This window comes from Helianthus annuus, chromosome 15 (genome assembly GCF_002127325.2).
Source record: "Helianthus annuus cultivar XRQ/B chromosome 15, HanXRQr2.0-SUNRISE, whole genome shotgun sequence".
Lineage (NCBI taxonomy): Eukaryota > Viridiplantae > Streptophyta > Magnoliopsida > Asterales > Asteraceae > Helianthus > Helianthus annuus.
Window position 1 is genome coordinate 94,229,475 of NC_035447.2, and position 26,813 is coordinate 94,256,287.

Sequence of the window (26,813 nt, forward strand, 5' to 3'; positions counted from 1 at the left end):
GGCTCTTAATGGTTCAGACATCTTACTAAGGCTCTTAATGGTTCAGACATCTTACTGGTTCATCACTTAATGGTTCCGACTGTTTGTTTCACAAGCAGATATCTAAATGGTTCAGACATTTGCCTCTGAATGGTTAAACATTATACAGAGTCTGAATGGGTAAGGCCTCTAATCTGAATTAGTCAGACATTTGCCTCTAAACGGTTAGACTGATTGCAAATAGATTGTACAAGCACTTAATCGTTCAGTGGTTCAACACTTAATGATTAAGACAATCAAACCTCTTACTGATTCAACACTTAACCATTCAGAGGTTAACACATGTAAAATGGTGTAAACCAAACACGGCCGGTTTAAGTCATTTATTTAGACGTATTGTAAACATTTTGACACATTGTAAATCAATTATCTTGTTGTAAACTGATTGCAAATAGATTGTAATAGACGTGTTAAAAAGGTTAACCTCATAAAAATTAATTCTAATTGTAAACGGGTCAACCAATTTAACTAAACGGTGTTCAATCGAACAAAAGACGCACCATGGACAATACATACGGATCAATCTTCCATGGGTAAGCCAAAAAACATTGCTGTGTGATTATATCCTTTGTATTGTTAATGTCGTTACAACCCTATTTCGCCTTAAAATCCACCACCACCTCATGTTCCGCCTTCAACTTGATACCTCCCCGTCACCCGAATCAATCTCTTTTTTGTGAAGTGACATGCATGCAAGAAAGTGTGACAGTTGACTTTTGACTTGAAAAAAGTCAAAACACAGGTTATAATACTATACTTTGTATTATCAAGGATGTATTCCAGGGAGAAGTGGTACAGGTGGTTTAGGCTGTTTTATTTTCTCTACCAATACAGCTTGAGTGGTGAGGATTATCCCAGCAATTGATACAGCATTTTGGAGGGCACACCTTGAAACCCGACAAGGATCGATTATCCCGGCTGTAATGAGATCCTCGTAGATGTTGGTCATTGCATTGTAACCGAATTCCCAATCAAGTGTTTTGATCTTCTCAACAACTACCTCCCCATCCACCCCTGCATTCACTGCTATCAATCTTGCAGGAGCTTGCAGTGCCTGAGATCCAGCATTTTACAATTTTATCAGATATTTCTTTTTTTAGGAATCGTGACAACCCGCTACAAGATAGCTCACGTAGAGGTGCACGGTTCGGTTATTAGCCTTAACCGAAACCGAAGTAATCGATTAATCTATTTTATTAACCATTTCGTTAATAGGTTCGGTTTATCTGGTTAGTTTGTTGGTTTTCGGTTAATATCCAAACCAAACTTGGGCTAAAATTTTACTTAGAATACATGGAATGGAGGTATAAATACATGAAATTGTAGTATAAATACATAAAAATTGAGGTATAAGTACATGAATTGGATGTTTAAATATAGAGTAAACTGCCAAAATGATCCCTGAGGTTTGGTCACTTTAGTCCAAAACTCGAACCTTTTGAATCTGGGTCTCGGTGGTTTCAATTTTGTTGCCATTTTCATCCAAAATCAAAATCTGGTCAGATTTTTCAGTTAACATCTAGCTTTTTTGTCTTTTTCCTCCCTTTTAATAAAGGGAAAAATGGTCAGATTTTCTAATTTGTTATAATAAAACGTTAAAAGACCATTTTGCCCTTCATTAAAAGGGAAAAAAAATGTATGTTAACTGAAAAATCTTACCAAATTTTGATTTTGGATGAAAATGGCAACAAAATTGAAATCACAAGGACCCAAATTCAAAAGGTTTGAGTTTTGGACTAAAGGGACAAAAGTGACCAAACCTCAGGGACCATTTTGGCAGTTTACTCTTAAATATATGAAATGGAGGTATAAACATAAAATAGATGAAATGGAGATATGAAAGCTAGAAATATATGAAAATACTAATGCTTCGATTTGGTTCGGTTGACCGAGGGTACAAAAAAAACCAATAACCGATCTTCAGTTAATTCGTGTAATTGGTTTTCGGTTAATTTCTGTTCGGGTTCGTCGGTTTCGGTTAACGGTTCGGTTATTGCTCACCCCTAGCTAACAGCCCTACATATTCCCTACTAGTACTAACCAACAGGATCAGGTGAAACCAAACCGTTAACCAACAGTACATAAATCGTTAAAAACCGCTGGGTAGGTGGCCTTCAAGGGGTTAAAGGCAAAAAACCAGCGGAAGTTGGATTTGAACCTGATGGTCCAAGACCACCCCTTGAAGGTTCAGATATCGCATTTAGAGGCACTAACAAAAGATAAGAAAGTATAATAATAGATTAATAGAAAGGGGTGAGACAATAAGAACATACCGATGCTATGATGTCAGCCCCACTTTCCTCATCTGGATCTTCCAACGACTTTTTGATGGCAGAGATTTCCTCCAAAAGATGAACATACGAGGCTCCGCCACCTGGCACGATACCTTCATCCATAGCTGCATACGTGGCGTTTTTCGCATCCTCGATTCGTAGCTTTCTGTCTTCTAATTCCATCTCAGTATGCGCTCCAACCTATAACCAAAAATAATGCAAAAATTACACCACCTTTTTTTCCAATACGAAACTTCGGAAACAACTTATTGATATAATAAACTCACCCTAATAATGGCAACACCACCAGATAGTTTTGCGATTCGTTCACTAAGTTTTCTTGAAAGATATGAATTATCTGACTCTGAAAGATCCTTCTTTATCTGTGATATCCTTGCTTGGATCTCACCTTTCATGATTGGATCAGCAACGATCGTTGTAGAACTACTTGTTATCGTCACCTTACGTGCAATTCCAAGCTGATCAGAGGTCGCACTTTCAAGCGACAGACCCAAATCCCCCGACAAAAAATCCGCACCTAAATCATTTTATTCAAAAGGTTAGATTATTATAGAAAAAGTTAATTATTTTTTTCGTCCATGTGCTTTGCTGAAAATAACCATTACAGTCCATTAGTTTAAAAATTGCCAAAACAATACTAGTACTTTCACTTTTGTAATAATTATAGTCCACCTCCGTAAATCCCATCCAATTTACCGTTAAGTTTTGGTGAAAAGACTAAAATACCCCTATGTAAAAAAACTACAAAAAACAATTTTTGGTGGTTTGAAGAAGACAATGGGTTTTGGTCTGGTGGTGGTTATTGTAGAGAAAGAGAGAGAAAAAGCATAAAGAGAGAGAGGGAGAAGGTAGAGAGAGAGAGTAGGAGAGGATTGATTTAATTATAAAAAATTGTTTGTTTTTTTAGTTTTGAATAACATAAGGGTATTTTAGTCTTTTCAAAAAAAAAAAAAAAACTTATCGGTAAATTGGATGGGGTTAACGGAGGTGGCCTATAATTGTTACAAAAGTGAAAGTACTGATATTGTTTTGGCAACTTCTAAACTAATAGACTGTAATGGTTATTTTCAACAAATCATAGGGACGAAAAACGTAATTAACTCTTATAGAAATAATATAGCTTCTTTATTCATATTGGACATGCTATATATTCAGCTAAAAATCAGTAAATAAGTTACCTGTCATGAGGGCGATATCTTGCAGTAAAGCTTTCTTTCGGTCTCCAACCCCAGGGCATTTAACAACAGCAACCTTAAGTGTACCTTGATTTTTGTTAACGATTAGCGTTTCCAGCACGGATATTGATATATCTTCAGCAAAGATGAGCAACGGGACGCTTAACTGAGTACACTTTTCTAGCAAAGGAACAATTTCCTTGACGCTTGATATCTTTTGATCAGTTATCAAGACTTTAGCGTTTTCAAACTCCACACACAAATTATTGTCGTTGGTGACGAAATGAGGAGACATGTATCCTTTGTCAATCTGTAGGGAAAGTATTCCTGAATAGACATTAAAATATGACAAATGAAAAAATAAAGAGAATATGTGAATCAGCAAGGGTCTCCAAAGTCGACACCCATAAGCTACATCAAATAAGTTTAGTAAATTGTAGTGAAAGTAGATATCGCAACTCGACCCATTTACCCAGAAATGGGCCGGTTTCAGCTATATTTTACTGAAATACGGGTCAAAAAGGTATATTTTAGAAAATAACTACAAATGAAATGGGTCACAAATGGCCCAATGGGTTGCATTGTTGCAAGGTTCCCGGAACGTATATAAGTGCTTTCAGAGTTTCAGCTTCCCAAATTGTTTTATTTATAAGGAATATTGGATTTTAATAATCCCAACTATTCGCCGTTGGCCGCCAACAGTTCCAACTTCAAAAATAACCACTGGCATTCCCAACTATTGACATATTGGCCACCAATGAACCCTGACAGAACCCTAACGCCGTTAGTCTCCGGTCGCCGGAAAACCGTTTTTTGCCGGAGAACTCATTTTTGGCCGAAAAACTCAACATTTTCGTCCCAAGCCTCTTTGTAACCCTATTACAGACCTTTAGGAACCTTTTTCTAGTAAAAGCTCTAACTATTGAAGTCGCCGTAAAACTTCTTTTTGGCCAGAAAACTTAACATTTTCGTCCGAAACCTCTTTGTAACCTTAGATCGGACCTTTAGAAACCTTGTTTCTGGCCAAAAACGGTTTTCCGGCGACCCAAGACTAACGGCGTTAGGGTTCTGTTAGTCAGAGTCCATTGGTGGCCAATATGTCAATAGTTGGGACTGCCAGTGGTTATTTTTGAAGTTGGGACTGTTAGCGGTCAACAACGAATAGTTGGGATTATTAAATCCAATATTCCTATTTATAAATAAACACTATTATCTAGTAAGATAGTTTGTGTAATCTATCGAATACGATTTTCAATTCTAATATTAAAAATTAAAAAAAAGTGAACAAAAGGGTATTTGTTGGCCAACCGCCCAGCCCAACCCAGTACTTGAAGTTACCCATTTGGCCCAAAATCCATTGTGACCCATCACCAAACCCACCAGTAGCCCAGCCCACTTTTAAAATACAACAACAACAATTTTCTAAAAAAATATAATATAAGTAGGAAATCAGATCTGCAGATCCAATCACCAGTATTATTGTTGAATTTCTATGTTGCAAAATTTTAAATACAACAATATAAATTTATAACTCTTAATCTCAAGTTATGTAACATTAATGGATTTTGTTTTTCGGTAAAAAGAACAGAAAGTAAATAAAGAGGTCTGAATTCCTTTCAATAATCAGCAATTTAAGCTAGATTTTGTATATACGTGTAACTTTAAAAATTTTAAATTCCATCCTCTAAAGATTACAACATATTCCATTTAGGATTAAAAGAAACTGCAACATTCCTAATCTCGGATTATAGTAAAATTTAAAGTACAAATTAGCCATGGGCGGCTTTTATGGCGTGCGGGGAGGACCACTGCACAGGGTCCGTGATTTTGAGGGAAACATGATTTTTTTAAATATCCGACATTTATATGTTAATTTTTTTAAAAAGTATACCTATAACAATTCTAATATAGACTCATTTACAAATCAGTTTTTATGGTTTAGAAGCTAGCCCATTGACATTAGATTTAGTGAGCCCAATACTAATTTGATTTTAAAAAATAATAATATTAAAACATTATGGAAAGACACATTTTTTTGAGCTCGAACAGGGTACATGGATTCTCAGAGACGTCCCTGAAATTAGAAATTTGCACATTATCTTCATTATTACTTACTGACCAGCTGAGTTTGGTGGTTGGTACAAAATATTTTCTTAATGGATTTTTTATGATATTCAAGCATTATCTTCATTATTCAGAGGGTGTATTTACTTCAACTCAACTCCATAAGAGAGTGCAAATAAATATATATTTACTTATATATTAATTTCTTAGGAGCAATTGTAATACTTGCCTTCATTCCTTCTTCAACAAGAACGGAAGTTTCACTTGATGATGAAGATTCAATAGAAATTATTCCATCATGACCGATCTTATCTATGGCTTCAGCAATTAAGTTTCCAACAAATTCATCATTTCCAGCAGAGATGGAAGCTATAGCTGCATAACATGAAGAAGCTTAGAGAGTCCTGTATCGTTTAATAAATAAAAGTGGCAACTTTAACCCATTTGAAACACGTAAATTTGGGTTGTATTTCATTCATAAAATGAGTAAAAAATAAAAAGAGCTGTTGACGTTTGAAGCAGGCCTAATAGATTAAACCGTTAAAGTAGGTCAAATTTCGCTTAACCTACAATCAAATGCTTAGAATGCTCATATCATTTTATTAAGGGAAATTTAAGTATTAGTTTAGTGGTATAGTTTTTGTAATATTTTTCTGCAAATTAACTGAAATGAACAAAAGGGCTGGATGGATCTGCCCGAACCCAATTTGACCCATTACTAGGGGTGCAAACAAACCGAACTGAACCCGAGCTTGGCTAGGCTTGAGCTCGGCTTGATTCAAGCTTTGTTTCTAAAGCTCGAGCTCGGCTTGTGAATAATTTTTCAAGCTCGAGCTAGGTTTGTTTATTATCTATTAATTACTTTATACATATAAGTTAGTTATCATAATTTAAAAAATATTAATAATTAATATTACGTAAAATATATAAAATATATTTAATAAAAAATATAAATATAATAGACTCATTTAGGCTCACGAGCCGGCTCGGGCTCATTTACCAAACAAGCTTATTCTAGGCTCGGGCTCGGGGCTCTAGCTCATTTCGAGCCGATCTTGAGTAGCTTGGCTTGTTTACACCCCTATCCATTACCATACCCGCCCAAATTGGCAACACTATTAGAAAAAATAAAACGTGAGAAAGAATTAACCTTTTATATCATCCCTTTTACTGACAGGAACCGCTTTCCGCTTCAAAACTTTAATCAATTCTTTTACAGTCCTCTCCATTCCTTTCTTTAACGCAATAGGATTCGCTCCAAACGATACTGCCAATAATCCAGATTTGATCATTTCTCTTGAAAGAACAATTGCAGTGGTAGTCCCATCACCAGCAAGATCATTTGTCTTCGTTGCAACCTGCAAAAACAACGAATATTTGAAACATTAATCTGTTAGCCAAATGCACCAGTTACAGTCCGGTTAACTTAATTACCTCTTGAATTAACACTGCCCCTGCATTTTCTACTGAATCAGAAAGCTCTATAGCTTTAGCAATCGTCACACCGTCGTTAATAACCTTAAGCGATCCAGATTCAGAAAGAACAACATTTCGGCCTGTACGAAACACCATAACAAACAAATCGGACTAATGAGCAATATGACAATGCAGGAAATATCCATGCATATCACAAAATATGACAATCAAGAAGTATCTATGCAGAACACTAGATATTGCGAGAACACGTAGAACAAAAGGAATCATATATTTTTTCAATCTTAAATCTTATAACTGATAGAAATACAACGTTTATCATCTATCATGAAATTAAATAAAAAAGAACAAGTACACTTTTTTATGTATATATGTAACTCTTGTGGCTGTTATATTCGATACACATAACCTATTCATGTGTAGGTAAACGGTTAAAAATGTAAAAATATATGAAGACATTAGTTTGATGGATTTTTATGTATATTGACATACGCATTGGTCCGTTGTCCATTAGAAATATAAAAAATCCAAAAAAAGTATGAACTTTTTTTCTTAAAAAAAATGAAACAAACGACTTAAAGTTTATTCATTCTGTTCTCGCAATAATTTAGCATTGTGTAATCAAATAAATACATCAAAAACTAATAATACTGTTTAAAAATATAGCTAACAAAATTACAAAAGGCGTATTCAAATCGACAGTAAAATGTTTGAAATAAAAATATGTAACAAGCTTGTCTTGTCTACCTTTGGGTCCTAAAGTAACAGAAACAGCATCAGCAAGCTTATCAATTCCAGCAACTAAACTCTCCCTGCATTCTTTATCAAAACAAACCCTCTTTGCCCCTGCTTTGACCACTAATTTCTTGGTCAAACTAAGATTCCTTCTGCATACCACCCCACAAAATCTTTGTTCTCCACACACTTGCTTCACAATTGAACACAAATACACAAATCAAAAGTCAAAACCACTTAAATCCTAAAATTCTAAGGGCCCCCTGATTCCACAATAAGGGTCAAGTAATCGACTTTATTGAAGAAAGAAACCCCATTTAATGTAAAGTTTTGTTTATGGATTTTAGAAAGAAGAGATAACATACGTGTATTGAAGAAGTTGCAGGACGGATGAAGATTGGTGGAGAAGATAAGAGGAAAGATGACATCTTTGGATTCGTTGATAGAAGAGGGTTATGGGAGAAATTGGGTCGTAAATTCGTTGCTCGGAGTGAGGTTTATCAATGCTCGGAGTGAGGGTTTTGGTTTATGGGAGAAAGGTACCGGGTACGCTTTTTTTGCGTTTTTCCGAATCTTGGTTGATTTATATTTTAATATCATACCGTACCCATGATATTTGACACTCCTATCCATGTGATTTTCAAGATCGGTACTTTCGACGCTGGTATGATACCAAGCTGGTCCCTATACGTGTTTAATCTTTTGCCAATGGTATACCAGAGGGTTTTCCACTAAGTTGTTTCCTCTTGGGATGTCTCAGGTTCGATTCCTACTAAGTATAAATTATGTAAATACGGAAGAACACCTCTGGGAGAGATTCGAACTTAGGGTGAGTGATTTAAACAACATATGCTGGCCCTTTGGAGTAAGCTGGAAATCCAGTTGATCTGCCATTCAAAAAAATGTGTTTAATCTTTGACCATTCCCGTTGAGTAATATGTAATCAATGTGTTTATACTTATGCTATAACTCAAACTTGTATGTTCGCCAATACTTTTTGTGTTGAACTATACTTTAATACATGTTGCAGGATTATGGATGATGATGATGATGCACCGTGCACAGAATTTAGTAGGATGTCTAGAAACGCACTTTAAACTTAAATACTTGTTGTATTGTAATTCATTTGTTTCGAACTTGTTGTACTTCTAATTCAAACAATGTACTTGTTTTAGCAATGAAATAAAAATGTTTATTAAATACTTGTCACATTTAGTATTATGAAGTCTCGAGTAATCTCGTTCGTCTCACTCCGATGTTTTCGCCATCGGTTGGGGTGTGACATCAAGTTCCATAAGAAACTGCATGAGTTTAATCATATGACTAAAATTATTAAACTCATTTGCAGCTTTACATGTAGAAGAAGGAAGTTGTAAGATCTGATCCAGTTGCTTTCACATAATATTCAATTTGTTACAATACTTAGACACAGATTGGCCTTAGATTGGCCTTTTTGACTAAATGTGTGACAAATGGTAATTAACTGGTGATTCCGTACAACCTAATCACTACTTTTAGTATATAATCTCATGCAATTAGCGTAATTTAATTACGTAATTGGACCGTACATTAGATAACAGTGTTAGAACACAGTGGCGGACCTAGAAGAAAATTTGAGGGGTATCCTCAATTTTTTTTACCTACGATCGTCCTTGAGAATTAAAGAGTCACCCGTTCATATCCATCTCCACTAGGCATAATGTCTACACTAATTCAGAAGGAAACCCAATAAATATGGAAAAACTCTCCTTTGTGGGAATTGAACTCAGGACCTATTGGTCCCATATCTCACCCCCAATATGCTACTAGGTTATAAAGCCATGGTCACACGAGAAGGTTATAAATTGTTTTTATTAAAATTTAAATGTTATTAAAAAGTTTTATAAATATATTTAGTCTCTAATAAAAATAGCTTAAAAAAAGAACCAAATTTATTGTAAAGTAAATCTAATACTTAATAAAAAAATAAATAAAAGGATTAATAATAAAGAAGTTAAAAAAATAAGACAAATTGTTTACAGTAACAAATATAATATACTAAATAAATGGTTATATATTAATTAAAGTAAATTGTTTTTTCTTTTATATATATTCCCTTATATATATATATATATATATATATATATATATATATATATATATATATATATTTGCTTCTGTTGTAGACTTTTTCGGTTTTAGTAATATTGGCCTATAAAAAGAATTAAACTAAATGGTTAAATCTAAATACAATAGAAAATCAAATAAAATTTGACCATTGACTCTAATGACATCGCAGACTTGCTTTTGCATTTAATAAGGGTGCTGACTATTATTAAATACTATTATACCATACTTCATCTTCTCCGTAAACAATTTCTCTGCAACTCAATCGGAAATTTTCATTTCCGTCGATTGGAAATTTTTGTATCTCATCTTCCCTTACATTCAGGGGTATCCCAATATTTGCCAAGGAGTATCCGCGATACATAAAACCGAGTTTGAAAGAAAAAAATGCACTTCTTCAAAGGAGTTGAGGGGTATCCCAGGCAACCCCTGCACTCCAAATAGATCCGCCCCTGTTAGAACAAGAGAACAATACTATAACATATGTTGGTTTTCGTCGTGTCGCGAAACCAATTAAACTATGTCCTAAAAGTGTTGGTAGAAAGTGTTGCGCGCACTATTCACGGTTACACTATTCATGCCAGCAAAGTTGCGAAAACAAAACGAAACGATGAAAAATGACATACGAATAACATAACTGAGTCCATATATATATGAAAACACTAATGTGGAAACATATCTCGCAAAATACATAACTTTCCGGTACAACGCCCTAATCACTAAATCGTCCGTTTCGCTAAAAATAAAACAATTCTAACTCGTCCGAAATAATAATTTAGCACTTCCGGAACTCTGGAATCATGACAAATGATAACAAATACATGGAAACAATAGAGGATATTATTGGGGTGTTCGAAACATAAGCTTTCAGCGCTGTGTTGCAACCTCCACAACTTGTCCGTTTTTGAACCGACAAGTTAGTAAATAACATTTCCGACGCCGAAACAACCAAACGGAAGACACGGCGAACTAGTTAAGCTTATTTTGGGACTCGGAATCACTTTGTGCATCGCTTGACGGCGGAATAACAACTTGCGACAAAACTTCGTCGGTACGACGCAAAAGTGTCGTAAACTAGCCGACGACCAAACAAAGCATCTGAAGCATCAAAATACAATTTCTACTAGTTTAGTGAACTAGTTAATGTCGATTTACATTCAGAATCCCTAATTACCCCTTAATGGTGTAATTAACCCCTAATCACCATACTTTGATTAATTGCCAGAATATCTAGATTTTTAAGACTTTTTATAAAAAAAATTACACTTTACCCCCTCCCCCATTCTTAAAAATCGGTCAAAGTGGGTCCCACCCACTAGATTTCATGTTGAAAAATTGTGATTCAAAGTATGGAGTATATTGATGAAAGTATGGTCATTAAATTGAAAAGATCATGAAAATTATAACATTTCTTGACACCACCATCACTTATAACTTCATTTCATACAAGTTGCAACAACAAAAACCCCTCTTTTACTCCTCCTAACTCACGGCTCAAGAACACCAAGAACCCCACCATAAATCCTCATTAAACACCATAAATTACCCACATTCAAGGCACTTTAAGGTCATTAATGGAAGGATTAAGCATGGAGAAGCTTTAAGGAGTTCTTTGGAGCCTAAATCACCTCTTAATCACCTTGTTTATCTTGTGCAAATTTGTAAGCATTCTTTAACCATATTTAAGCTTCTTATTATGTGTAGATTTAATAAGTACAAGTTGATTATCTTGAAGGTTAAGAAGAATATAATCAAAAACCCTAATCTCATATTCTATAATCTACTAATCATGACTTATTATGTGATTATTTGTGTAGATTAGTGTAGTTAGTTAGTGTAATCTTGATGATTATGTTGCTTTTGTTAAGATTAGTGGTTTAAAGTCTAGATTTATGGTGATCTTGTGGTTTATATCATGTAGTAATTTAGATTAGTGTTAATCTTGCCATGTTACACTTAAAAATGTGATTTAAACATATGTATGTTTAAATCACACAAGATCATCAACTTCAAAGATTATGGGCACTATGAATGTGAACTTTGTTTAGTGATTCTTGAAAGATTAAACTTAGAATGATCATGAATCAAGACTTTTAAAAAACTAATGAACTGGACTTTTAACATAAAACAAGTTTATGTAATTTTATTTATAAAAAGTGTGGTATAAAAGTCTTGGAAATTTTTACATAAAGATGTGGGAATTTTTAAAAGTGAAAAATAAGTATAATCAAGTTTATGTAAATAATTAACTTGAAAAATGATTACTTTAAAGTCTTGAAAGTTTAATCAAAGTAATGCTCATGATGAAACTTTGAAAGAATAAGTGTGATTATTGTGGTAAATTGATGTTTGGAGATATTTGGTAATTATGGTGATTTGGAGAAAATTGTTTTGATGATTTAAACGCGTTTTGAAAACGTGGGAAACGCCATAGTTTAGGAGAAACTATGGCGATAATTTTCTAAAATCATAATCATGATTAAACAGGGGTTAAAGTGTGATTAAAATGGTTAATCGCACTTGAGGACTTTAATCATGGATAAACGAACTTATTGGTGAAAAGTTTAAGTATTGTTAGTGCATCACGTCTATTGACTTCGTCTTGTATCATGTTATAAGATAGGTTAGGTTAGGCTTATCAGTGCACGAGGCTCGAGAACCAGAGCTTAGAGATTAATGTGCTGATTTCGCTCGTAAGTGCAGAATGTCAGTTCGAGCGAAATCAGAAACTTCTGATTTCGCCCGAAACCTGATTTCGCCCGAAAGTGTCCCTTGGTCTTTTGGAGCGAAATCACCATCCTATATATAGTGCTCTGTTCATTTCATTTGGTAACGACTTCCGGATTTGTAACGAAGTGCTGCCAAAATTTGTTCAGGTTGTAAACAATGTTAAAAGCAATATAAGTGACAGATATTATAGTATCAAGCTGTTTCCACGTCCGTTTCACTGATTCCGCCTTTGATACGGATATAAAGCTCTTCTGATCGACTCAGTTGGGTCAGACAACGATCCTACAAGTGGTATCAGAGCACAGGAAGAAGAGTTTAGCTTGATATCATCTTTATTCTGACTTCTACACCTTCTTTTTCAATCTGGACAAGTTCCTACGGCCAAAATGGAATGAAACGTTCACCGAATATACATAATAGTATAATAACAAAGCCTTGAAAGTTTGCGACCAAAATACGGACTAAAAATGACAAAAATTGGACAGAAACCTGATTTCGCTCGAACGAACACTTCTAATTCCGCTCGAAATTAGCAGTTAATTTCGCTCGAGACAGTGATTTCGCTCGAAATACATGTCTGAGTTCGCTCGAATTGTCAATCATCTGATTCGCTCCAAAGGATTGACATCTGATTTCGCTTGTAAATCAAATCCTGATTTCGCTCCAAGTAGCAAAGTTTGATATCGCTCCAAAGTGTCAAAGTCTGATTTCGCTCCAAGTTGCAAAATTTCTAATTTCGCTCCAAAAGTGAAATTTCGTGTCGAGATCATTTCACGTTCACTGAGTGTCAGTCTGTTTCAGTTTATTTGATATTGTTTATACTGATTGTGTTTGTTTGATTATCTGTTCAGGTTATTTGCAATCTACATCATGGCTGAAGAATTCTACAACACGTTTTTCAATGCGTTCACTTCAGAGTCTTCCGAGATTACAACTGTTACCCCCAAGACCATCACAAAAGCTATCAATGAGAACATCAAGCATGATAACTTTTACGGAACACACTCAAAGCCACCAACTCTGGAGAGTATGGAGGATTATACATGGTGGAAAGAAAGATTTATTAACTGGGCGAAAGCATATGCGCATGAAAGCTGCTTCTGTCTAGAGTTTGGTTACGAACGACCAAAAAATGATAAAGGCGAAGAACTTCCATTCAAGACGTTACCAAAAGATGACAAAGCAGAATACGCAGCTGAACAGAGAATGATTGCTTTGATCCAGACAGCAATCAGAAATGATATATTTGCCCTACTTACTCATGATGGGTCGTCAAAATCAGTCTGGGAAGCTTTACGAGTTAAAGCTGAGGGGGGTAAACAGATTAGAAAGAACAAAATTGCTTTACTTAAAAAGGAATTTGTTATGTTTGATAGTCTAAAAGGAGAGACAGTGAGACAAATAATTGAGAGATTCTGTCACCTTAAAATTGAACTTGAGAGATTTGAGATAGTGAAAACAAGAGAGGAACTTATAGACAAAGTGATTGAAGCGTTACCACAAGCTGATCAATGGCAAACATTTGTTTTTATTCTGAAAAATGATGCTTTGTACGAAACAATTTCTTTTGATAAATTGTTTGAAAAGATTGAAACTCATGAGCTTGAATTGCAAAAACAGAACAAGATGAGCAGTTCTTCACATCAACAAAATGTTGGCTTGTACTACAAAGGCAGTTTACCTTCAGAAAAGGTTGTGAGTTCACCTAAGACAGCTTTCAGTGGTGAGAGAAAAAAAGAACCTGAAAAGAGCTCATCAAGTTATGATCCGGGTTATCATTCATCGGCTTCAAAAGCTAGTTCTGAAGATGCAGAGGAGATATTGTGCAACATTGCTCTCAAACTGAAGAATTCTCCTGCAATGACATTAATGCAGCTAAGCAGCAAATGAGTTTTCTTGCATCTGTTCTGGAATCATATGAAGGTCTTGTAGCTGGCAAAATTGGAAACTCCGAATTGACCAAAGAAGACTACGACCAGATTGATCCGGAAGAGATGGAGCTCATAGACATCCGTTGGTGTTTAGCAAGTTGCATTCGAAGAGTGCAGAGGTATATGGAAATTACTGGGAAACAATATCTTGGAGGAGCGTCAACGAAGCTTGGATTCGAAAAATCCAAAGTGACCTGCTTTAGATGCAAGCAAAAGGGTCATTTCAAAAGAGAATGCAGAAATTCTGAAGTTGCTGAAGGAAATGAACGTCCTTTCAACGATGACTATTATCGAAAGGCGATCTATCACCGAAGCAGAGAGGAGCCAAAGTTGATTGAAGATAAACCAAGAGAAAAATCAAGAGCTTATGCTGTAATTCACGATGATGAAGGTTTTGATTGGTCCGAAATTTGTCAAGAAGAAGATAGTTTGGAGAATGTTCGAAAAACAGCTCATGGGAGAGCTATGACAGAGGAAAGAAAGTTTGTTTTTGTTGCTGAGATTCAAGATGAAAACAAAGATAAAGACACTGCTGAAATCCGTGAAGAAAAGGTCAAGGAGAAAACTCGGGAAGAGATCTTGAGTGAGAAGACTTATCGAGAAAGAAACGTTGTTTACAACAGAATGGATGACATGCAGGAAGAGTATGAAAGTACTGTCAGCAACAGAAGATGGGATAAGAAGAGAGAGTGTTACTACAACATAGAAGGAGAACCGGTTGTTCCAAAGAAAGACATAATCTTTGACGATGTTCTTCTCATAGTTCTTTTGAGAGCTGAATACTATAGTAATGTGATGAAAGATGACACATATGCTAAAAGGCATGAAAAGGAGATCAGGTATGCAATGACATCATGCCTAAGGAAAAGGGATGAAGAGAGAATGAAGAAGAGTGTTGAAGAGATGGTGAACGATCTGAAGAAGGTTGCTGAAGAGGTTAACACAGAAGTTGTTGAAGTGGAGGTTGTGAAGGAAATCAAAAATGAAGAAGTAGAGAAAGCTGTTACTGAAGAACAGCAGACTGAAGAAGAGGTGAAGAAAGATGAAGAAGAAAAGAAGAATGAGAATTTGGATACTGGTGATGCTGGTGATGAAGTCAGTGTTGAAAAGAAGCAAGATGATGCTGAGATGAAGCAGACAGAAGCTGCTGAAAACACCAAGGTGCCAATCACTGAGGTAAATTCTGATTCTGAAAACTTGAAACTGATTGATCAGTGCAAGAAATGCATGGAACCGTGCAGAGCTTGTACTGAAAAAGATGAGCAATTCAGAACAAGAGACCTTGAATTCACTAAAATTGAAAACATTTTCAAAGAAAAATGCAAAGAAATGCTAGAAAAAGAAAAAGTTTTTAAAGAAAATGATGAAAAACTTTCCGAAAAATGTAAAAAGATAGAAAAAGAAAATGAAGTTTTGAAAGAAAATGTTTCTAAAATGACAGAAGAGTGTTCTCAAAAAGAAATTGTTTGTCAAGAAATGAAAAAGGAATATGACTCTAGGAAATTAGCATATCATATTACAAAAGAGTCATATGAGAAAGTGAAAGATGAAAAGAAATATGTTCAATCAAGAATGAATTATCTTTCTGAAACAACTAAAGAGCTTAAACGAATGTATGCTATAAAACAAGATGTTGTTAATTCCTATATTGAGGATGTTGCTAAGTTAAAGCGACAGATTGTTGATTTAGAACAGGATAACAACAAGTTAAAAAGTTACCACATGTCGTCATATGTGCTTGAACGAATTTTCAACATAAAATCGGGAGATGGTGAGTCTGAGCAAAACAAGAAAGGCATTGGCTCAGAGTTTCATCAAGTTCCACTACCGGAAAAGTTTGCATTTTATGATGAGGAAAAGGTCGAAAAAGCTTTCAACATGGTAGACCAATTGCCAGAGGTGGTAGGTAAAGTCGTTGAAAGTGTGTTGAAAGAAGAGTCGATTGTTACAGGTAAATCTGAATCACATGATGAAGATGAAGGAAATCTTCATGATGGATATCTGAAGAACACAAAATCCGAGAAAAATCTGAATGATGATTCAAAGGGATTGGTTTATACCATGATTGGATCAGACAAATTATTCTTAGATGTTGTATTCCCGATTCAGAATGTGATTTCAGAAAAGGTTGATAAAGTTTTCAAAATGGTTGAGATTGAGAAGTCTGAGATTTCAAAGTTTGTCGGTAAGAGTCGTAAAGTTTCGTATAACAAACCTGGTTTCAAGAAGAAAAACATGAAGGCTGGGTTGGGTTATAAGAAGAAACAACATCGGAACAAAAATGAGACGCCAAATTATCAGGCAAAAATGAGTTTTGTTCAAGGAAACAGTTTAGCTGAAGAGAAAGAACTTAAAATTGGACGACAGTCTAATGTTGAGTTTGATGCACAAAAGAGAAAGTAACAACCACAGGTCAAAGATGTGTCCATGAGAACATGTTTCAAATGTGATCAAAAAGGACATCTTGCACGCAAGTGTCCAAATCTAAAACCTGTGGATGTTGACAACAAGAAGATTGATTCTGAGAAACAAAAATCTGAGTATGTGAGACAAAGGTCAACCAGATTTGATTCAAAACAAACTTGGAGTTACAACACAAACAAGTTTGCTTTGAATCAAAATTGGCAGTCAAACTTGTATAGGTTTGATTTGACAGACCTGGAATTCTCACACACCCAGATTCAGAACAACACAAAGCTGGAAACCATCTGTTGATATGACAAAACCACAACAATTCTGGAAACCGAATGTAGTTCAAAAATCAAGTGTTAAAAAAGATTCACATTTTTACAAACGTGGTACACCGAAAGGTCAGACATGGTCTGTTAAGAAACATGTTGATTTGGTAAAAGATAAGAAAGTTGAAGTTAAAATTGAGAAAGTTTTTGTGAAAAATGACAATGAATTTCCAGCATTGAATGAAAATTATTGTGTTGAAATGCCTAAGGTTCAACAGACTTGGGCTAAATTGTTCAAGTAATTCAGTTAGTTGAATGTGCAGGTGCTCAAGAATACCAAAGACTGTGAAAATGGAAACTGGAGCAGCCTGGCACATGGAGAGGAGGAAGAGGCTGCTGCTGGACCCTGGTTTGGTTGAACAGGGAGTTTATTTGTTTTTCTGTACATAAATAAACAATATTTTCAAAACCCTAAAAATTTGAAAAATTAAAAACCAAAAATATGTTTGTTTTTAGTTTTTGTTAAAAATAGAAAATTACAAAAATATATGTTGATTGAATATGCCGAAACCCTCACGGCTGAACAAACATGATTACTTTCACCAGATTGAAAAACGGTTTTCAAACTGTAAAAATCAATGTGTTGTAAATCATGGGGGTAATTACTGCTTTTAGTGTAATTCAGTGCACAGTTAGTAGAACATGGATGGCGAGACAAAGCTTTCAGCATCGTGTTGTCAAATTTCTTTTTAATGGTTTTGCATTTTAGGGGGAGAAAAATTGTCAGAAAATACAAAAACATTAGAAAATTTGAAAAATACAAAAACATGATAAAATTCAAAAATTGAGTTTTGCGTAAAAAGAGGAAATGATAGTACATCAGTAGACAATTACAATATGCTAAAAAAATGTAATGATTAAATAGCGTTAAACAGTCTCACTGATGATATGCCGATAGGTTTTTATACATTTAGTAAACTTTTTCGGGATATAAACCTAAATTCAAACTTGCTTATTTCGTGGGGAACACTACTTCGATATATAGGTAACCCCTGAAATCTCGTTTGAAAGGTCCCTCTTTCTGAGATACTTGGTCTTTATACTCAGTGATATCTGGGGTATTATTCCGGGACTTCTGCTGAATGGAAGTTCTGACCTAGTCCCCGAATAATACTTTCCGCATTGCTTGAAACATAGCATCACCCTCAGCATAAAAACGATGAAACATTGCAAAATGATAATCGTGTACTGTTGAAACAAAAAGATGGACACACCGAAAAGTTGAAGCTGTCATCTCTTTGCGTATACGGAAGTATCGACCTGAGCTCTCACGGCCCTCGCATTTAACCCCTTACAGATATCATCTGTGGTATACTCACCTGTAAGACTGAATATTGGGATCTGGGTACGGGAGTATATTCAAGAGGTGGGACACATGAATGAGTTTAAGTTCTTAAAACATCTAATTCGTATCTTGAATCAGTTGAAATTTGTGTGAAAATTTAAGTGGATCAGTATATCGACAATCTAAGTGAATTGTTTAATTCTTAATATGTAACTAAGCTCAACGGTACTTGTGACTTGTCAAAAACTAATATGATCCTCTAACGCATACTCAAGCAAAAATATTGTCTGTAAATATGTTTGTACATATTTCTTTACTGCTTTATATTTTCGGAAAAATGCAAAAAGATTTTGATTTATTCTTTATTTTCGATAAACCGATGTCTGAGTTGCTGAGTTTCAAAATCTAAGTACGCTGATTGTGTGTCTGAAAATAAAACAAGTTCATTAGTTTGATACTTGAATTAAAATCAAAATTTCAAAAACAGTTTGTAATATCTCCAAGGTTATTAATCTGAACTTGGATGATTAACTGTGAGGTATTTGGATGCTTATATTGTTATAGAGTCAGTTTCAGATCTTGTTTGTTGAAACTGCAAATTCTCTGCAGTTTGATGATCGGGGAAGTGATTAAATGGTTTAAATTGCCAGAATACGATTTCTGGAAGTTTAAAATGTTGTTACTTATAACTGTATGAGTGTTGCAGATAGTCCAGACTACGATCCCGAGAGCAGAGTCTAAGGGGGAGTCTGAAGACAAGCTTGAAGCAAGGGGGAGCTTGTAGATGAAAAGCTAGGTGTCGATCCCAAAGCACGGAAGCTTGACGAAAGGGGGAGCCTAAAGAAGAAGATAAAGCAAGAGCTAGGAAAAGATCCTGAAGATGCTGAAGAAGAGAAAGATTGATGGCTGCTTACAATGTTACAACTAGAATGGGAAGGCAGAATGATCAAGACTGAAGATGTGTCATGCTGAAGACTAGACACTGAAGACTTCGTCAATATCCGAGGGGGAGTCTGTTAGTGCATCATGTCTATTGACTTCGTCTTGTATCATGTAATAAGATAGGTTAGGTTAGGTTTATCAGTGCACGAGGCTCGAGAACCAGAGCTTAGAGATTAATGTGCTGATTTCGCTCGTAAGTGCAGAATGTCAGTTCGAGCGAAATCAGAAACTTCTGATTTCGCCCGAAACCTGATTTCGCCCGAAAGTGTCCCTTGGTCTTTTGGAGCGAAATCACCATCCTATATATAGTGCTCTGTTCATTTCATTTGGTAACGACTTCCGGATTTGTAACGAAGTGCTGCCAAAATCTGTTCAGGTTGTAAACAATGTTAAAAGCAATATAAGTGACAGATATTATAGTATCGAGCTGTTTCCATGTCCGTTTCACTGATTCCGCCTTTGATACGGATATAAAGCTCTTCTGATCGACTCAGTCGGGTCAGACAACGATCCTACAAGTATTAAAACACCTAAATAAGTTTCTAAATACTTATAAGGATATTTATAAGTTAAAAGTGAACTTATATATATATATATATATATATAAACGGGATCAGAAGAAAACGCTCAAAAGTGTGAGAACGGTGAGAATGCATCCTGGCCCAACACGTGTCAAGCGGCATAGAGAAGGGCGGAGGGGCTTTTTTGTCCTTTTATCTTCTGCTTTTACAGTTTCGCTTTTCACAATATTTTTTTATTTTTAGGGTTTAAGATTTTTGGCGTTAACCAAATTTAATAATTAATGACGTTTAATGGTTTCAATGTATTAACATTTTGGCGTTTATGACGTTTATAGCGTTTTTCAAATCGTATGTCATTGGAACCTCAGGGGGTCAGGAAATCTATCTGAATGGCGTTTTTTCAAGGCGTTTTAAACAAGATGGCCCATTGTTCAATTATTTTTTATATACATTTTGGCGTTTGTGGTATCTTGGCGTTTTACAATTGTAAAATTATATTACAACCACAGGGAAAAAAAATAGAAGCGAAGAAAATAAATTAAAAATCCTAATCGGATCTCTCTTCACAATTTTCACTGTCATCAGTCTCTCTCTTCTTTAATAGTACAAGAACTGTCACCAAATATATGGTGTTTTATGTAAAACTTAACAACCCCATCGGTTTGATTATTTTGTCTGCTCGTCTGTTGAAGTGACTTTTTGTGGATGTTTGGGGATATAGATCTATGACGTGTGGGTGGGTTTTTCGCTTTTTCTTCATCTTGATCTTCATCTTTATAATCATCCCACTTTTTAGTGTCATTGATCTCTTCTCCTCATCCATGTCTTATTCAGGAACAAAAACACAAAATGACATTCGATTGTCATCAGTATCTTTTTCTTGAAGATTTATCCATCTCATGCAGCAAAATCTTTCTGAGTTATTCCTCTCAGCTAACAATCCATTCAGTGAAACTTCACGAAGAACAATACTGAATATCCAAGAAAGCATATTAGCCATCTTTGATTTTTTAAATTTTTTGGCGTTTTACAGTGAGTGTTATTTAGTAGTATTTGGCGTTTGTTTTTTTGGTTTGATAAAATGGAAGTTGCTGAGAGTTATTATTTTATAGGATTTCTTTTGGCGGCGTAGGTTAGGCGGTGCATTATTATAATAAACTATTCGTCGTTTCAGTTACTGTTTGTAATTATTGTTTTTTATAGGCTTTTTTCTCTGAAGTCTGTAACACGTCCCGTCTTTCAAGTTTGGCGTTTTAGATTCAAATATAATAAATTTTCCGTCTCTTCATTTTTACTGTTTTGTAGTTACTGTTTCAAGTTACATTTTCAAGTTTGGTTTTTATTTTTTTTTATTTTTTGAGTTTTTTATAATACTTTTCCAAAGTAATTTTATTATAGTTTGGGAGTTTTTGGGGCGTTTTATGGCATGATAGCGTTTTAACAAGCATTTGGTTGTCTGGCTTTTTTATTATATATGACGTTTTTATTATATAACAATCAACTGAAAAAGAAAATTAAAAAAAAGAATATATAAACAATTGATCTTCCAAATCTTCACTGTCACCAGTCTCTTTCTTCTTTTTTGAATCATCTTAATTGGCTGGTTCGACTTTCGTATGATTCATTTTGTTTTTTTGTTTTTCAAGTAGTTTTTTTTTGTGGCTGTTTGGAAGCACAAAGTCTGACATCAACATCTTTTTCTTGAAGATTTGTCCATCTCATGCAGAAAAATATTATTGAGTTTACACCCTTCAGCCAACAATCTTGAATTTTCCAATGAACGATGTTTGATTTTTTAATTTTGGCGTTTTACCGATAAAAAGAACGCCACTAAATAAAAGCACCTTAAACCTCAAAATTTGATCATGCTAAAATCAATAATGTTTTCCTGTATGAGATGGACAACATTGTTAATCATCGGTTAAGAAAGATAACTGAAAATGTTGTCCACCCCATACAGCTAAACTTTATTGACAACAAACCTCAATAATGTTTTTGTATGTTTTGGCGTTATAAATTGGATGGAAGTTGAGGATAAAGTCAATAAGATTTTACTCAATGAAATGGACAATATCCTCACTTAAGGATTTTGTCCATTACATTGAGCGAAGGCTTACAGACAACCAAACTGAATTTCAAATAAACGTTTTGGTTTAGAAGATATTTGATGTTTGGGTTTTTTGGCGTTTCTAAGACGAATGGTATATATTAAATATGGCGTTTGGGGTTTTGTGTGTGTTTTTAATTGAAGGTCTGAGATGTTGTATATATAGGATTTTTTTGGCGGTTTTTTAGGCGGGATTTTATTATAATTAAGTTTGGCATTTTATATCTAATGTTTTTTTAGTTAGAATGGTGTGTGCTATTTGTTTGGTGTTTTATTTCATGAGATAGCGTTTTGTGTGGAGAAGTCAAAAGACTTTTTTACCCTTAATAAAGTGCGTCCACGTAATAAAACTGATGTTATTTATGAAAACTCCACCGCGCCAATCTAGTCCTGTTGGTGCATATGTCTATCGACTTCGTCTTGTATCGAGTCTTATGTCTAGATTAGATAGAATGGAGCTCGGTAGGCTAATTTTGGAGATGAGAAACCATTTCGCACGAAATGGAAAAGACCATTTCGTACGAAATGACCATTGTCCATTTCGTAAGAAATGGAACCTAGCCATTCCGTGCGAAATGCCTTGCCTATATATAGCTGTCTTGCCAGTTCATTTGTAACAGTTCAGGATTCCAGAGCCGAAGTGCTGCTGAAGTGTCTACTGCCTGTAATCATTGTTATATCAATAAACAAGACAATTAAAGTGATTTTGTGTGTAAATCAAGCTGATTCGAAGTCGATACGTCTGTTTCCGCCTCTCGTATTGATTAGAACTCTTCTGAACGACTCGTTTTGGTCGTGTGAACGATCCTACAAGTGGTATCAGAGCTCAGGAGGAAGAGTTCTTACCAAATTAGCCTGATTTCACCAAAATTTCTGACTTCTACACCTTCTTTTTCAAAATTAACAAGATTTTATGGTTAATAGGATTGAATTTCACATATAACAAGCGAAACACTGTTTTAAACAATCCTTGAAAGAATTAGACCTAAAATCGACCTAAATCTTGATCAATTTGTCAAAAATCCGTTCGAAAGTGTGACATCAGCAGCATTTCGTACGAAATAGCCATTTCGTACGAAATAGCCATTTCGTACGAAATAGCCATTTCGTTTGAATCAGATAATCCACTTCGCATGGTTTGGACAGTATAGACCTCATTTTGCACGAATTGAAGATTGAAACCATCATGTCGCACGAAATGGATTCTCATTTCGCTTGAAAGGAACTCCATTTCGCACGAAATGGACTGTTAGAGAATCATTTCGTTTGAATTTGTCCCATTTCGCACCAAAGGTCCATTTCGTACCAAAAACCATTTCTCACCAAAGTCCATTTCGTGTGAATCTCCATTTCGCGTGAACTTTGTGAATTTGTGAACTTTCAAAACCGAGACATGGAAGAAGAGTTTTACAACGCGTTTGCTACTACTCCAACTGCCCCAGTCACAGCTGCAGAAACAATTGAAATCGAAAATGAAACGGGAACGTTTCAAAAGCCTCCAAAGCTTATGTACATCGAGGATTTTAAAGGATGGCAAAATCGTTTTGAAAACTGGGTGCAAGCTTATAAGTTTGATGCATGGTGTTCGTTAGATGTGGATTATGTTAAGCCGAAAGATAAACGTGGGATTGAAAAAGCTTTAAGTGACTATTCAACGGTTGAAAAATTGAAATACACTAGTGAAAAAATGATGATTAGTATTCTCCAACAAGCAGTAAAAGAATATATCTTTGTTTTGCTTCAACATGAAGACACTGCTAGATTGATTTGGTTGGTGATGCGTGTGTAGTGTAATATAATTTTAGATGTATAATTAAGCCCTTTTTTTTACACTTTTAGCCAAGTTTTAAATTTATAAAACACGATATTTACTAACACTAAACACACATATGGGCAAGTGCACCCATCGTGGACGTAATATAGTGTTGGTAAGATACCGAGGTCGTCCAAGGACACAAGAGCTTTTAATACCGGTTTATCCTCAACGTCTAACCAAATCAAAAAGTTAGAAAAATGTTTTTAAACTAAGAAAAATAAAAACTAACTAAATGCTGAAAAATAAAATAAAATAAAAACAGATAGACAAGATGAATCACTTGGATCCGACACGTGTATTAGTATAACCTTTGATTATTTTCGCACTTTTGCACTTGTTTAAGAGATTATCTTAGTTATTGTAGTAGGCCCCTCTTTTGAAGGCGACGTTACCCTCAACCCAGTAGTTTGAGTCAGCAAGGATACAATCCTAAAGGGTCGGATTATTGAAAGATAATGAATTAAGTTATTAATGCAAATTATGGTAGGCCCCGCTTTTGGCGGTGACGTTACCCTCGGCTAAGTAGTCTGAGTCAGCAGGGATACAGTCCTAAATAGCCGGGTTATAGTATTAATAGTAGTTAGCTTATGAGGGGGTCAAAGAGTTTGGATCCCCGCCATCCAATACCTATGGGCATTGAAGGAGATCCTACTAAATTTGACCCAGGTCCCAAGCAGGACCTCTAAACGCTGAACAAGGGCAAGACCCTTACCAAACCGTTCCCTTAACCCCCGACCAGGTAGCCAACATACCTCCATATAGACCGTGGAGATATGAATGGTGAAAATCTTTTATTTTATATAGACAGTAAAATAATGCCAAGACACCACGGACAAACGATAAGGAAAGATCACCTTCAACATAAGTAACTAGTTATTAAAGTCATTAATACAAAACCAAATAAAAAGTGCAAAAGATTAAAAATAAAAAGTATTATACTAAACACTTGTCTTCACCAAGTGATGTAAGAGACTTAGGCAATCATGGCCTTGATTGTCAAGAACTCTTACGATCAATCTTGGATCCCGAGACGACTCACACACTCTATGATGGACAATGGATGATGGTGGTGGATGATGGTGTTATGGTGGTGATGGGTGGTGGATGAAGTGTGAGAGAGGTGGTGTGCCAAGGGATGAGAGAGAATGAAACCAAGCTCCTCTATTTATAGGCTGGACAGAACGCTGGACACGGCCCCGTGTCCGCTGGACACGGCCCCGTGCCCGTCTGACACTCTCTCTCTTCATTAATTGTAATTGCGAATTACAATTAATGCGCCTGCTGTACTTTCAACACGCCCCCGTGCCCGCTGGGCACGGCCCCGTGGTGGGCAATGGAAGCTTCTACTGGTTTGTCTTTTCTGCTGCTTCCTGGGCACGCCCCCGTGTTCGCTGGACACGGGGCGTGTTCAGACTCTGTTCTCTTCTCTTTGTCTTGGGAGGTGCCGTTGAGGGTCCGGGCAGTCCACTTTTGTTCCTTTTCTTGTATTTATGGTAGAATTAGTGGTCTTTTTGCTTCTTTTGTGATTTTGAGCTCATTTCATCCTGAAAATACAAAAGGAAGACAAAAACACTCTTTTTCCAACATTAGTACTTAAAAAGGGTTAGTTTTATGCCTTAATTGATGTGTTTTATATGTTGCATTTTACACACATCAAATACCCCCACACTTGAACTTTTGCTTGTCCTCAAGCAAAACTCTTTTAATGTGGCTTACACTCCCAAATGGAATAGGTAGAAGAGAAGTTTTTTAACTTGTCCTAGAGTGTCGGGAATCCAAGGCTTGTATAGGTTTTATTTTTATTTTATTTACAATCTTATTCGTCATGGTTTATTTTGAACTTTTCATAAGATAAACTACTTATTTGGGCATAACATGCCTTATTAAAATTCCATTTATATACAAGTTCACATACCTCACGGGAGATCACTCAATCACTCGGCCGAAGGTGTATATTTAAGTGAATCGCTCGAGAGCGGCACGGACTTACATTTTCCATATGCTTGCCAAGCGATCAATCCTCCTCCTTTTTAACTTTTTTACCTTTGTAAATATCAAGAGGACTTTTGGGGTGAAGGCTTGGGTTTAAAGGTGGGTGGTTGGTTAGTGGTTAGTAAAAAGGGCGAAAATCGTAACAAGTGTTGGTTTTCATAAAATACCTTATTTTTAGTGACATTTATTTTTGAAGTATTTCTCCAAACAAGCTTTTGTAGCTTTTGTTTGTTTTTGACTTCATTATTCATATATATATATATATTTTTTTTTTCGTCACGTAGAGGGTATGTTTATGAAAAACCGAGTTTGTTACTAAAATAAAGGTGAAAAAATGAAAAAGGTTTTTGGTGGGTAAAAAAAAAAATTGTTTTGGGGGTAATGAAATGAAAGGTTTAGGCTCAAAGGGGTTTTTCTAGGGGGATTTTGGGTAGGTAAAAAAAATGAAAAATAATGGTTTTGAAAGAAAAATAGTTAGTCCTAATGCCTCCATCATTTACTTACTTGGGTTTAAGTTGGTAAGGACCGGGAATGTATCGTCGTGGCAAGTTCTAGATTTGTAAAGACCGAGCGGCTATTCACACAAGAAACGAAAAATGAGCATTTAATCTAAATATGTTATTTTTATGCTCAATAAAGGCTCAAAACTCACTTTTTGTGGGAATGGGTTTTTAATGTGACCAAGCATATATAATCGAATTTTAGCTAGACTTGTTATACCATTTCATAATTTTCTTATGTTAGTTCTTTTTATCACGACGCTATCGGTTGTAAGTTTGTAAAAATATAACCCTTTTATAACTTGTTATTCCCAACTTAAACTAAGACAAGTAAATAAAAAAAAATGAAAAAGTTTTTGAAAAAATTTGGGGTGTTTTAGCGGTTCCAATAGAGTTTTGTGTAA

General features: G+C 35.3%; 1 protein-coding gene across 1 annotated transcript; it reads right to left on the minus strand.

The window, feature by feature from the left end:
• Nucleotides 1–447: 447 nt before the first annotated feature.
• LOC110911957 (chaperonin 60 subunit alpha 2, chloroplastic) lies at nucleotides 448–8,303 on the minus strand. Its single transcript, XM_022156620.2, has 9 exons — nucleotides 8,107–8,303; nucleotides 7,754–7,934; nucleotides 7,007–7,128; nucleotides 6,723–6,930; nucleotides 5,802–5,947; nucleotides 3,512–3,818; nucleotides 2,600–2,850; nucleotides 2,313–2,513; nucleotides 448–1,093 (listed from the first exon to the last, which is right to left on the minus strand). The coding sequence occupies exons 1-9, from the start codon at nucleotides 8,167–8,169 to the stop codon at nucleotides 806–808; spliced, it is 1,767 nt and encodes a 588-aa protein (XP_022012312.1). The 5' UTR covers nucleotides 8,170–8,303; the 3' UTR covers nucleotides 448–805.
• Between the last annotated feature and the right edge of the window lie 18,510 nt (nucleotides 8,304–26,813).

Coding starts and splice junctions, on each gene's coding strand:
- LOC110911957 (XM_022156620.2), bottom strand. CDS start 8,169: ATGTCATCTTTCCTCTTATCTTCTCCACCAATCTTCATCCGTCCTGCA. Junction 6,931..7,006: donor GGGCAGTGTTAATTCAAGAG/GTAATTAAGTTA, acceptor TTGTTTTTGCAG/GTTGCAACGAAGACAAATGA. Junction 3,819..5,801: donor TTGTTGAAGAAGGAATGAAG/GCAAGTATTACA, acceptor CTTTCCCTACAG/ATTGACAAAGGATACATGTC.